The sequence below is a fragment of the Rhinopithecus bieti genome, unplaced genomic scaffold, assembly GCF_001698545.2.
Source record: "Rhinopithecus bieti isolate Rb0 unplaced genomic scaffold, ASM169854v2 scaffold_23816, whole genome shotgun sequence".
Lineage (NCBI taxonomy): Eukaryota > Metazoa > Chordata > Mammalia > Primates > Cercopithecidae > Rhinopithecus > Rhinopithecus bieti.
In genome coordinates, this window is record NW_016811019.1 from 852,502 (window position 1) to 867,283 (window position 14,782).

Below are 14,782 nucleotides of genomic sequence, written 5' to 3' on the forward strand. Positions count from 1 at the left end.
TCGAAAAAAGAAAATATGGGCAAAAGAAATTTAATAACCCCCCCAAAGGGGAAAATTCAACAGTTTTTTTTTTTTTTTTTTTTTTGAGATAGAGTTTCGCTCTTCTTGCCTGGGCTGGAGTGCAGTGGCACAATTTCAGCTTACCGTAACCTCTGCCTCCCAAGTTCAAGTGATTCTCCTGCCTCAGCCTCCCAAGTAGCTGGCATTACAATTGTGTGCAACCACGCCGGCTAATTTTCTATTTTTAGTAGACACAGGGTTTCACCATGTTGGTCAGACTGGTCTCAAACTCCTGACCTCAAGTGATCTGCCCACCTCGACCTCCCAAAGTACTGGGATTACAGGCGTGAGCCACCACGCCCAGCTATTCAGTCTTGAGAAAGAAGGAAATTCTGCAGTATGCAACAACATAGATGAACCTTGAGGATATAATGGTGGTTGCCAGGGGCTAGGGGAAAGTGAAAATGAGGAGTTGCTAATCAATGGGCATAAAGTTTCAGTTAAGCAAGATGAATAGATCCTAGAGATATGCTGGGCACATAGTACCTATAGTTAACCACACTTTATTGTTCACTTAAAAATATGTTAAGAGGTTAGATCTCATTTTAAGTGTTCTTACCATGATAAAATAAAAAAATTTTTTAGAAAGTCCCTCACCTGAAGCTTCTGTACTTTTAGTATTATGGGAACTCCTGACATTTTAAGACGTGTTTACTGGCTGAGCACAGTGGCTCACACCTGTAATCCTAGCACTTTGGGAGGCCAAGGCAGGCAGATTTCTCGACCCCAGGAGTTCAAGACTAGCCTGGGGCACATGGTAAACCCTCATCTCTACAAAATACAAAAATTAGCTATTGGAGAGACTGGAACTATAGGCATGTGCCACCATACCTGGCTAATTTTTCTTATTTTTTTTATAGAGATGGGGTATCCCTATGTTGCCCAGGCTGGTCTCAAACTCCTGGGCTCAAGGGATCCTCCCACCTCGGCCTCCTAAAGTGCTGGGATTATAGGCGTGAGCCACTGCACCCAGCCTTCTTTCCAATCTGTATACATTTTATTTCCTTTCTTTATCTTACTGGATTAGCTAGGACTTCCAGTACAACACTGATGAGGAATGGTGAGACGCAACATCCTTGTCTTGTTCCTGATCTTAGTGGGAAAGTGTCTAGTTTCTCGTGATTAAATATGATGTTAGATGTAGTCTTTTGCAGACATTCTTTACCAAGTTGAGGAAGTTCCCTCTCTGTTCCTAGTTTGTGGGGGTTTTATTATGAATGGTTATTAGATATTGTCTAATGCTTTTTCTGCATATGTTGATATGATTATATTATTTTTCTTCTTTAGACCGGTGATGTGATAGATTACATGAATTGATTTTCAGTGTTAAACCACTGCAGCCTCACATACCTAGGATAAATCCTGCATGGTTGTGGTGTTTACTTTTTTTTTTTATACATTGTTGTATTCTGTTTGGTAATATTTTGTTGAGTATTTTTGCATATATGTTCATGATAAATTTTCTGTAGCTTTCCTTTCTTGTAATGTCTTTGGTTTTAGTATTAGCATAGTGTTATCCTTGTAGCATGAGTTAAAAGTGTTCCCTGTGCTTCTGTTTTTTGGAAGAGGTTATAGAGAATTGATATCATTTCTTTCTTAAATTTTTGGTAGAATTCATCAGTGACATCATCCAGGCCCGGTGCTTCTGTTTTAGAAGGTTACAGATTATTGGCCGGGCGTGGTGGCTCAAGCCTGTAATCCCAGCACTTTGGGAGGCCGAGACGGGCGGATCACGAGGTCAGGAGATCGAGACCATCCTGGCTAACATGGTGAAACCCCGTCTCTACTAAAAAAAATACAAAAACTAGCCGGGCGAGGTGGCGGGCGCCTGTAGTCCCAGCTCCTCGGGAGGCTGAGGCAGGAGAATGGCGTAAGCCCGGGAGGCGGAGTTTGCAGTGAGCTGAGATCAGGCAACTGCACTCCAGTCCGGGCGACAGAGCGAGACTCCGCCTCAAAAAAAAAAAAAAAAAAAAAAAGAAGGTTACAGATTATTGATTTAATTCCCTTAGTATCCATAAGCCTGTTCATATTATCTGTTCCTTCTTGTGTGTGTTTTGATAGAGTGTGCCTTATAAGAAATTGGTTCATTTCATCTAAGTTATCAATTTTAGTGGCATAAAGCAGTTTTTAATGCCTTTGCTACTCTTTCTTCCTGTGCCTATACACTCAACAAAAGTGAAACAAACCCATTACCACCTGTTCAATGGAGCCAGAGCGCCCCAGTTTTCTGAACTGTATCTTATATCTCTTATTGTAGTTATTGTCTTTCTTTTTTTTTAAAGACGGACTCTCGCTCTGTTGCCAGGCTGGAGTGCAGTGGCGCGATCTTGGCTCACTACAACCTCTGCCTCCCAGGTTCAAGCATTTCTCCTGCCTCAGCCTCCCAAGCAGCTGGAACTACAGGCGCCCGCCACCATGCCCGGCTAATTTTTGTATTTTTAGTAGAGATGGAGTTTCACTATGTTGGCCAGATGGTCTTGATCTCTTGACCTTATGATCCGCCCACGTTGGCCTCCCAAAGTGCTGGGATTACAGGCATGAGCCACCACACCCGGCCACCAGTTATTTTCTCTCTTTTTTTTTTTTTTTTTTTTTTTTTTTTTNAGAAGGTTACAGATTATTGATTTAATTCCCTTAGTATCCATAAGCCTGTTCATATTATCTGTTCCTTCTTGTGTGTGTTTTGATAGAGTGTGCCTTATAAGAAATTGGTTCATTTCATCTAAGTTATCAATTTTAGTGGCATAAAGCAGTTTTAATGCCTTTGCTACTCTTTCTTCCTGTGCCTATACACTCAACAAAAGTGAAACAAACCCATTACCACCTGTTCAATGGAGCCAGAGCGCCCCAGTTTTCTGAACTGTATCTTATATCTCTTATTGTAGTTATTGTCTTTCTTTTTTTTTAAAGACGGACTCTCGCTCTGTTGCCAGGCTGGAGTGCAGTGGCGCGATCTTGGCTCACTACAACCTCTGCCTCCCAGGTTCAAGCATTTCTCCTGCCTCAGCCTCCCAAGCAGCTGGAACTACAGGCGCCCGCCACCATGCCCGGCTAATTTTGTATTTTAGTAGAGATGGAGTTTCACTATGTTGGCCAGATGGTCTTGATCTCTTGACCTTATGATCCGCCCACGTTGGCCTCCCAAAGTGCTGGGATTACAGGCATGAGCCACCACACCCGGCCACCAGTTATTTTCTCTCTTTTTTTTTTTTTTTTTTTTTATGTTTTTGTTTTTCTTTAGAGACAGTGTCTTACTCTGTTGCCCAGGTCTGGAGTACATTGACATGATCTCAGTTCACTGCAACCTTGGCCTCCTGGGCTCAGCCTCCCAAGTCGCTGGGGCTACAGGCTGTACCACCACACCCAGCTAATTATTTTCTTTTTTTATAGAGATGGGGTTTCGCCATGTTGCCCAGGCTGGTCTCCAATTCCTGGGCTCAAGCAATTCTCCCACTTTGACCTCCCAAAATGCTGGGAGGCATGAGCCATTGTGCCTGGCTGTATTTTGTATTGTAACTATTTCCTACTATACATCTCCACTCTACTCTTACTATACATTTCCACTCCACTCCACTCTGCTGTACTCTGAACCTCTTATAAACATAGACTCTTTCTTACTCATCTTCATATCTCCCTGTCACCTAGCATGTAGTAGATACTCAATAAATATTTGAGTAATTTGTATTCACATGATGAAGTTTAATAGAATTTACACATTAAATAAATAACATGAAGGAATAAAATTTCAGCCACTCTGGATGCTCAGCTTTATTGGCTTTGTATTTAGTAATTACTGACGGAGCACCAACTACCATCTGAACAGAAGAAACAGTTAAATACCAGAAAGCATAAAATGGTTATAATGATATTACTAATATTTGAGAGTGTACTGTGTGCCAGTGTGTATACTGGTACTTACTATATACCATGTAAAGGCTTTTATATATGTTTTCATTTAATCTTCACAACAACCATGTGAAATAAGTGGTAGTATCTGTATTTTGCAAGCAAACCAAATCACATAGAAATTAAGTTTCTTACCCATTGTCAGTATGACTAAATGAAGGCACTTAAATACAAACAGCAATGCCCAGACTTTTAGACAGTATGCTATACTGCTGTGTGACTATGCTGATTAAAGGGAGAGGGAAATCACTAGTGTTATAAGAAACCATCTTAGGGTGTAACTATTTCTGTGCAAGAGGTATCATGTCATTGCTTTGGAAAAGACATAATACTTTGTGATAATATGGAGTGTTTTAAGAGTATATACAAGAGGACTACCTAGGGAAGGAAAAAAATGTATACCTAAGTTAAAGCACTGCCCTGAGTATCAGCATTTTAGTAACAATATAGTGATGGCCTTCTTTTTTTAAGAGACAAGGTCTCACTATGTTGCCCAGGCGAAAATGCAGTGGTTAGTCACTGCATTCTAGTGGGCTCAGTCAGAGCACACTACAGCCTCAAACTCCTGGCCTCAAGTGATGCTCCTCAAATGACTACAGACGTGCACCACCACGCCAAGGCTCAGTGATGGCTGTTTTCCACAACAGTCTAGCATAGTGATTAAGAGCAGAGGCACTGGTAGCTTGAGTTCAGTTCCTAGCACTGCCTCCTAATAGCTTTGTGGTCTCTGGCTAATTACTTAAGCTTTTTCTTCATCTTTTAAATGGGAATAAAAATAATACCTACCTTTTAGGGTCATTGTGAGGATTTGAATGAGTTGGCACACGTAAGGTACTTAGAATAGTTCTTTATAAGATGTCATGGTTAGGATCACAGACTTGGGAGACAGAGTAGTATGGTGGTAAGTTAACAGTTTCTAACTTATATTTCCTGGCACAGTATAAGAGGTATAAAAGTATGATTGTTATTATTTATAGAATTTGAGAAATCATATTTCTGTACTTTTATAAAATTTCCTGTGTGATTTCAAAAGAGAACAACCAGAAACCATCTTTTCTAGCAAACAGAATCTTAGATAATGTTTCTTTTTTTTTTTTTTTTTTTTTTTTTTTTTTTTGAGACAGAGTCTCACTCTGTCGCCAGGCTGGAGTGCCGTGGCATGATCTCGGCTCACTGCAGCCTCCGCCTCCCAGGTTCAAGCGATTCTTCTGCCTCAGCCTCCTGAGTAGCTGGGACTACAGGTATGCGCCACCACGCCTAGCTAATTTTTGTATTTTTAGTAGAGACGGGGTTTCATCATGTTTTCCAGGATGGTCTTGATCTCTTGACCCCGTGATCCACCCACGTCAGCCTCCCAAAGTGCTGGGATTACAGGCAGGTGCCACTGTGCCCGGCCTCTCCAAAACATTCTTAAAACTCAGCCAGCTGTGGCAATGTGCACCTATAGAACCAGCTACTTGGGGGAGAATCACTTGAGCCCAGGGAGTTGAGGCAGCAGTGAGCTGTGATCATGCACTCCATCCTGGGTGACAGAATGAGACTCTGTCTCAAAAATAAACAAATAAATCACTATAAATAAAGTCTTCAGTGGGAAATATTCTGAAGTGTGCAAAGGAGCAAAAATGCAATTGTTGCTGATGCATTATCCCCTTTAGTTCAAGAGTGTTTTCTGTTACCAAAAAATGTGTAGTAATCCCTTTTAAAGCCATTTTGAACCCTTTAAAAATAACACATTTTGGCCAGGAGCAATGGCTCACACCTGTAATCCCAGTACTTTGGGTGGCCAAGACAGGCATATCACTGAAGCCCAGGAGTTTGAGACCAGCCTGGGCAACATGGTGAAATCCCATCTCTACAAAAAATTAGCTGGACATGGTGGTGCAAGCCTGTAGTCCCAGCTACTTGGGGGTCTGAAGTGGGAAGACTGGTTGAGCCCTGGAGGTTGCAACTGTAGTGAGCTGAAATCACGCCACTACACTCCAGCCTGCGCGACAGAGAGGGACCTAGTCTCAATAAAACCTCAAAAAACAAAGAAAACACCACACATTTTTTACTCCAGACCAGTGGTTTTTAACCTGGAGAGATTTTGCACCTAGACACATTTGGCAATGTGAAGAGATGTTTTTGGTTATTATAACACTGGGGATTGGGGATGGGCCAGGGATGAGGATCCTACTTGTCGTATCTCATGGGTAAATGCCAAGGATACTGTTAAACATCTGCAACAGTGATCCCCAACTTTTCTGGCACCAGCGACTGGTTTTGTGGAAGACAGTTTTTCCACGGACCTGTGGGGGGAAAAGGGGAAATGATTTTGGGATGATTCAAGCACATTATATTTATTTGCACTTTATTTCTATTATTATTACATTGTAATGTATAATGAAATAATTATACAGCTCACCATAATGTAGAATTAGTGGGAGCCCTAAGCTTGTTTTCCTGCAACTAGATGGTCCCATCTGGGGGCAATGGGAAACAGCAACAGATCATGAGGCATTAGAGTCTCATAAGGAGCATGCAACCTAGATCCCTTGGATACTCAGTTCACAGGTTCATGCTCCTATGGGAATCTAATGCCACCACTGATCTGACAGGAGGCAGAGCTCAGGTGGTAATGTGAGCGATGGGAGTGACAGTAAGTACAGATGAAGCTTTGTTTGCTCACCTGTCACTCACCACCTGCTGTGCGACCTGGTTCCTGACAGGCCATGGGCCTAGGGGTTGGGGATCCCAATCTCCAAGGCACAGGACACCTCAAACACCTCAAACAGCAAAGCCTTATTCATTTCTAAATGTTAATAGAGCTGAAGTTGAGAAAACCCTGCTCTAAACTAAAAAGGGGTTAATGACTTCCCCAAGGTTATATTAACTTAGAAGAGGGCCTGAACTACAGACATGCACATAGCATCTAAGTTCAATATCCTTAACTAGAACAAAATAAGTAAATTTTTAGAGACCTAATAGTTAATAGTGCCTGTTTTTCTTTATCTTATTTAGGGTTTGTGAAACAGGATCTGATAATCAACCTCTTAGTAATAATCAACAACCAAATTGTGAATATTTTGTTGATAGCCTTTTTGAGGAAGCTCAGAAGGTTGGTTCCAAATGCGTGTCTCCCACTGAACAGAAAAAACAGGTAAATAAATGTCTATTACTTTTGTTTTTCTTCTAGTGTTTCTCAATATATAGATCTATTAGAGGGTCCCTAAGGTCAAAATTGTTTTGTTTGTCTGAGACAAGGTCTTTCTCTGTCACCAAGACTGGAGTGCAGTGGCTCAATCCGATCTTGGCCCACGGCAGCCTCGAGCTCCTGGGTGCAAGCAGTCCTCCTGCCTCGGCCTTCTTGGGTAGCCTGGAGCTCAGGCACCACCACCATGCCCAGCTAATTGTTTTATTCCTTTGTAGAGATTGGGTCTTGTTTTGTTGCCCAGGCTGGTCTCAAATTCCTGGGCTCAAGTAGTTCTCCCGCCTTGGTTTCCCAAAGTGCTGGGATTATAGGTATGAGGCCAAAACTGTTTTCATAATAGATATTATTTCCCTTTTTCACTATGTTCACAAGCTAGGGACACCTATAATCCCAGCACTTTAGGAGGCTGAGGCAGAAGGATCACTTGAGCCTAGGAGTTAAAAACCAGTCTGGGCAATAAAGCAAGACCCATCTCTACAAAAGAATAAAAAAATTAACTGGGCATGGTGGCATGTGCCTATAGTCTCAGCTTCTTGTGAGGCTGAGTTGGGAGGATTGCAACACCTTAGCAGGAATCAAGGCAGTGACAACAAACTGCTGGCAGTTACAGGTTAACATCCCAAATCCACCGAATCCAAAAATCCAAAATGCTTCAAAACCCAAAATATTTTTAGTGCTGACATGATGCTCAAAGGAGATGCTCACTGGGGGCATTTCACATTTTGAGTTTTGAATTTGGAAAGCTCAACCAGCAAATATTTCAGAATCTGAAATTGAAAACCTTTCTGGTCCCAAGCATTTCAGATAAGGGATATTCAACCTGTACTTTATTCTTTGCGTATACTTCCAAGGGGGAAAAAAAACTGATTTTAATTAAGAATGTCCTTGATGAAGCAGTAGAATTTATAAATTTTCTATCTCAGCCAGGCGTGGTGGCTCACACCTGTAATCCCAGCACTTTGGAAGGCTGAGGCGGGCAGATCATGAGGTCAGGAGTTCAAGATCAGCCTAATCAACATGATGAAACCCTGTCTACTAAAAGTACAAAAATTACCCGGGCATGGTGGCGCATGCCTATAGTCCCAGCTACTCAGGAGGCTGAGGCAGGAGAATTGCGTGAACTTGGGAGGTGGAGGTTGCAGTGAGCCGAGATTGCACCACTGCACTCCAGCCTGGGCAACAGAGCTAGACTCGGTCTCAAAATAAATAAATAAATAAATTAATTAATTAATTATGTATCTCAAACCTTGAATACACATCTTAATATTCTGTGTGACAAAATGCGAACTATAAAGTATTTCTACAATATACAGAAGTGTCTCAAGGAAAGGTGCAGTTATTTGAGATCAACAAACTGATTTTTTATGGCATATTGTTTCTGCAAGGAAGAATGGTTTACATACAGACTATGGATATTCCAACTTGCTCTGTCACCCAGGCTGGAGTGCAATGGCATGATCTCAGCTCATTGCAACCTCCGCCTCCCAGGTTCAAGCAATTCTTCTGCCTCAGCCTCCCTAGTAGCTGGGATTATAGGCACGCACCACCATGCCTGGCTAATGATTTGTGTTTTAGTAGAGATGGGGTTTCACCATGTTGGTAAGGTTGGGCTCAAACTCCTGACCTTGTGATCTGCCTGCCTTGACCTCCCAAAGTTCTGGGATTACAGGCGTAAGCCACCACACCTGGCCTAGCAGNGCGAACTATAAAGTATTTCTACAATATACAGAAGTGTCTCAAGGAAAGGTGCAGTTATTTGAGATCAACAAACTGATTTTTTATGGCATATTGTTTCTGCAAGGAAGAATGGTTTACATACAGACTATGGATATTCCAACTTGCTCTGTCACCCAGGCTGGAGTGCAATGGCATGATCTCAGCTCATTGCAACCTCCGCCTCCCAGGTTCAAGCAATTCTTCTGCCTCAGCCTCCCTAGTAGCTGGGATTATAGGCACGCACCACCATGCCTGGCTAATGATTTGTGTTTTTAGTAGAGATGGGGTTTCACCATGTTGGTAAGGTTGGGCTCAAACTCCTGACCTTGTGATCTGCCTGCCTTGACCTCCCAAAGTTCTGGGATTACAGGCGTAAGCCACCACACCTGGCCTAGCAGATTTTTTTTTTTTTTTTTTTTTTTTTTGAGACAGAGTCTCGCTCTGTCACCCAAGCTGGAGTGCAGTGGTGCGATCTCGGCTCACTGCAAGCTCCACCTTCCAGGTTCACACCATTCTTCTGCCTCAGCCTCCCAAGTAGCTGGGACTATGGGCGCCCGCCACCACACCTGGCTAATTTTTTGTATTTTTAGTAGAGACAGGGTTTCACAGTGTTAGCCAGGATGGTCTCGCTCTCCTGACCTTGCAATCCACCTGCCTTGGCCTACCAAAGTGCTGGGATTACAGATGTGAGCCACCGCGTCTGGCTTTTTTTTAATTTTTTTATTTTTTATTTTTTTATTTTTTGAGACAGAGTCTTGCTCTGTCACCCAGGGTGGAGTGCAGTGGCACAATTGGCTCACTGCAACCTCCACCTCCTGGGTTCAAGCCATTCTCCTGCTTCAGCCTCCCCTGTGGCTGGGATTACAGGCATGCACCACCTTGCCTAGCTAATTTTTACATTTTAGTAGAGATGGGGTTTCACCATGTTGGACAGGCTGGTCTCGAACTCCTGACCTCGTGATCCACCCGCCTCAGCCTCCCAAAGTACTGGGATTACAGGCATGAGCCACCGTGCCCGGCCCAGCCTGGTAGATAGTTTCTAATAATGACTGAATTGAGCCTGACACTTCAAGGAAAACAACTTATAGTAGCTGTTGAAAATGATAAATTTTTATTTAACCAACTTTTTTTTTTTGAGACGGAGTCGCGCTCTGTCGCCCAGGCTGGAGTGCAGTGGTGTGATCTCGGCTAACTGCAAGCTTCGCCTCCCGGGTTCACGCCATTCTCCTGCCTCAGCCTCCCCAGTAGCTGGGACTACAGGTGCCCGCCACCACGCCTGGTTAATTTTTTTGTATTTTTAGTAGAGACAGGGTTTCACTGTGTTAGCCAGGATGGTCTCGATCTCTTGACCTTATGATCTGCCCTCCTCGGCCTCCCAAAGTGCTGGGATTACAGGCATGAGCCAACGCGCCTGGCCTTAACCAACTTTTTAAGTGAAAATAACACTTTTAGAAAATTGCCACTATAAGCTGTGCTTGGTGGCTCACGCCTGTAATCCCACCACTTTGGGAGGCCAAGGTGGGTGAATCACTTGAGGCCAGGAGTTCAAGACCAGCCTGGCTAACATGGCGAAACTCTTTCTCTACTAAAAAATACAAAAAATTAGCTGGGCTTGGTGATGCACACCTGTAATCTCAGCTACTCAGGAGGTTAAGGCATGAGAATCGCTTGAACCTGGGAGGCAGAGGTTGCAGTGAGCCAAAACCGTGCCACTGCTCTCTAGCCTGGGTAACACAGCAAGACTGTCTCAAAAAAAAAAAAAAGCAAAGAAAAGAAAGCCACCATACCTTGACAGTTTCTCAAAACTTAAGGAATTTCCTAGTGAGATTAGTGTCATTTTGATAAATATAAATTTTATTATATAATTAAATGTGTCAGCAGTTGGAAGATCTGCATAATTAAGAAAACCAGTATTTTCCAAATGACCAATATATGATGTTATAAAGCAATGCATGAGTAAAAGAGCCAAAGAATCACATATACTAAAAGATTTTACTGTAACAAGTATATGAAAAGATGGTTGGTAAGTTTCAGATTCCACATTCAGATTCTCAACTAACTTTTGAGATACTACTACTACTTATTAAATTTTGATGAAGTGTCAAAGAATATCCTGGGAAGGCTATTAAAATACTTCTTTTCCTAACTGCATAACTGTAAGAGGTTTGGTTTTTTAAAAAAACATTTCAATCAACATAACATGTCGAAGCAGACTGTGAGCAGTACCAATTATGAGACCCCAGCTGATTTTTTGACTTGAGACATTTAAAAAAGTATTTATGAAAAATCCCTTCACTCTGATTTGGTTTTTAAATTAAAACTTAATCTATTAGTTGTAAAAGGCTTATGTTGAAAAGTAGCAGGCTTGTTACTCCTTGGCCCTAGCATCTACTTTCTTTTTTGTTTTTTAAGTTGGCATTTCACTCCTGTTGCCCAGACTGGAGTGCAATGGTGCGATCTTGTCTCACCGCAGCTTCCTCCTCCCAGGTTCAAGCGATTCTCCTACCTCAGCCTGGGATTACAGGCATGCACCACCATGCCTGGCTAATTTGTATTTTTAGTAGAGACGGGGTTTCTCCATGTTGGTCAGGCTGGTCTTGAACTCCTGACCTCAGGTGATCCACCTGCCTTGGCCTCCCAAAGTGCTGGGATTACAGGTGTGAGCCACTGCATCCGGCCACATCTACTTTCTAGAGGCAACAAGTTATAACTCTTAGGTATTTCTACTGACACGAGCTTTCTGTTTCTGATAATATGCTAATAGTGATAGTTCTTGATTTTCAGATTTTGAATTATGTATTCACTTTGTATTATAGATAATAAGGATTTAGCTCTTTTTCTACCTTCCCCCTCTCCCCAAATCACCTCTTCCCATTCTTCTAACATAGTTATGTTACAATTGGGGATTAAATCGGCCGGGCGCGGTGGCTCAAACCTGTAATCCCAGCACTTTGGGAGGCCGAGACGGGCGGATCACGAGGTCAGGAGATCGAGACCATCCTGGCTAACACTGTGAAACCCCGTCTCTACTAAAAAATACAAAAAACTAGCCGGGCGAGGTGGCGGGCGCCTGTAGTCCCAGCTACTTGGGAGGCTGAGGCAGGAGAATGGCGTGAACCCGGGAGGCGGAGCTTGCAGTGAGCTGAGATCCGGCCACTGCACTCCAGCCTGGGCGACAGAGTGAGACTCCGTCTCAAAAAAAAAAAAAAAAAAAAAAAAAACAATTGGGGATTAAATCAATTGTTATTTGTATCTGTAAAAGTATAAATACCATACAACTGTACAGCATAAGTGAGAGCCACCATGCCTGGCCCACCAGTTAAAATTTTTCTAAGAGAAGACTGTGGTGAAACCCTCCTTCCTTCAGTGGACTGGTTGTCCACTGGGGGAACTCTTCTGCTCTTGCTCTGGAATCTATAATCCTGAGTATTCTTCTCTCTCCTGATCACTCAATTCTATGCCTCGCCCAACATCACCTCACCCTCATATTTTAATGTTTATGAAGCCAGTTGTATTAGTCCATTTTTACACTGGCGATAAAGACATACCCGAGACTGGGAAGAAAGGAAGTTTAATTTGACTTACAGTTCCACATGGCTGGGGAAGTCTCATGATCATGGCACCAGCAGCAGAAAATGAGCAAGAAGCAAAAGTGGAAACTCCTGATAAACCCTTGAGACTTACTCACTATCACAAGAATTGCATGGGAATGATGGGCCCCCCTGATTTAATTATCTCCCCCTTGGTCCCTCCCACAACATATGGGAATTCTGGGAGATACAATTCAACTTGAGATTTTGATGGGGACACAGCCAAACCATATCAATGATTTTAATTTTTTGTAGAAACTGGGTCTTGCTATGTTGCCAGGGCTGGTGTCCAACTCCTAGGCTCAAGCAGTCCTGCCTTGGCCTCCCAAAGTGCTGGGATTACAGGAGTGAACCACCCCACCCAGCTTGAATAGTGATAGAAGAAATTTTCAAAGAACTTTCAATCCTACTACATTTTATTAACATGATGCATTTTGTTTGCTACTGTTTTGCAGGTAGATGTAAATATAAAATTATGGAAAAACGGATTCACCGTCAACGATGATTTCAGAAGTTATTCCGATGGTGCCAGTCAGCAGTTTTTGAACTCCATCAAAAAGGGGTGAGTAGCCAGGTGTGGTGGCTCAAGCCTGTAATCCCAAAACTTTGGCAGGCTGTGGCGAGAGAATTGCTTGAGCTCAGGAGTTCAAGGCCAGCCTGGGTAGTAACATAGCCAGACCTTATCTTTACTTAAAAAAAACGTTACCCAGCCAGCCCAGCTACTCAGGATTGCTTGCACTTGGGAGATTGAGGCTACAGTGAGACATGCTTGCACCCTGCACTCCAGCCTGGGCAACAGCACGAGGCCCTGTCTCCAACAAAAAAAAAGGAGGGGGGATGGGGGGCAGCGGGCATGGTGGCTCGTACCTGTGATCCCAGCACTTTGGGAGGCCGAGGCGGGCAGATCACCTGAGGTTGGGAGTTCCAGACCAGCCTGACCAACATGGAGAAACCTCATCTCTACTAAAAATACAAAATTAGCCAAGTGTGGTGGCACATGCCTGTTATCCCAGCTACTCGGGAGGCTGATGCAGGAGAATGGCTGAAATCCAAGAGGCAGAGGTTGCAGTGAGCCGAGATTGCACCATTGCACTCCAGCCTGGGCAACAAGGGCAAAACTCCATCTCAAAAACAAAACTAAACAAAACAAGGTGGGGTAAGTAATCTTTGTAATAGGAAGATACTTTAGGCATTTTTTTGTGTGTGTGAAAGAATCCATGTTAATGTTCACACACCCCCTACACATTCACAGATACACTTTTCTTTTGTACATTCACATTTTATAAGATGAATTTTCTTAAGAGAACCACAACTACAGGTTTTTTTTCAAGATGGTGTCTCGCTCTTTCACTCAGGCTGGAGTACGGTAGCATGATCTCAGCTCAATGCAGCCTCCACCTTCTGGGGTCAAGTGATTCTCGTGCCTCAGCCTCCCGAGTAGGTGAGATTACAGGTGCCTGCCATGGTGCCCGTCTAATTTTTATATTTTTAGTAAAGAGCAAGGTTTTACCATGTTGGCCAGGCTAGTCTCGAACTCCTGACCTCAAGTAATGATCTGCCTGCTCTGCCTCCCAAAGTGCTGAGATTACAAGCGTGAGCCACCACGCCCAGCCAACAACTATAATTTTGAAGAAAGTTTAGGAACTTGAATTCTGATCAACCCAAATCTTAATTTACTAAGTATTTTCTAATACCTCATTTTCTTTATTATTTAATATTTATGTTTAAATGTTTAAATATCTTTAAAGTCTTTAAAATGGTCATGGTAGAACTCTCTCTGACCCTTCTCTGGCTTGGCAGGCTGCCCGATTAATGAATAAAAATTTCAAAAGAAAAAAAAATTGTTGCCGGACACGGTGGCTCACATCTGTAATCCCAGCACTTTGGGAGGCTGAGGCTGGTAGATCACAAGGTCAGGAGTTCGAGACCAGCCTGGCCAACATAGTGAAACCCCATCCCTACTAAAAATACAAAAATTAGCCGTGCATGGTGGCACGTGCCTGTTAGTCCCAGCTACTCGGGAGGCTGAGGTACGAGAATCGCTTGAACCCGGGAGGCAGAGGCTGCGGTGAGCCGAGATCTTACCACTGCACCCTGGCCTGGGCAACAGAGCCAGACTCCATCTCAAAAAAAAAAAAAAATTGTAATGTTTACTATATATTTATGAATCTTAAGTATTATACATGCTTGGTCTAGAAAATTTTTTTAAGTATTAAGAACTCGAGGTCGGGCGCGGTGGCTCAAGCCTGTAATCCCAGCACTTTGGGAGGCTGAGACGGGCAGATCACGAGGTCAGGAGATCGAGACCATCCTGGCTAAC

The 14,782-nt window shown here is 43.1% G+C and overlaps 1 protein-coding gene across 3 annotated transcripts in view; it reads left to right on the forward strand.

Moving 5' to 3' along the window:
* Nucleotides 1–14,782, forward strand: part of UBXN2A (UBX domain protein 2A) — a 63,640-nt gene that overhangs the window by 26,330 nt on the left and 22,528 nt on the right. For all 3 annotated transcript variants that reach the window (XM_017893340.1, XM_017893343.1, XM_017893342.1), the window contains exons 3-4: nt 6,967–7,105; nt 12,918–13,024. In XM_017893340.1, coding sequence (XP_017748829.1) covers nt 6,967–7,105; nt 12,918–13,024 — 246 coding nt within the window. The remainder of the gene's footprint in view (nt 1–6,966; nt 7,106–12,917; nt 13,025–14,782) is intronic.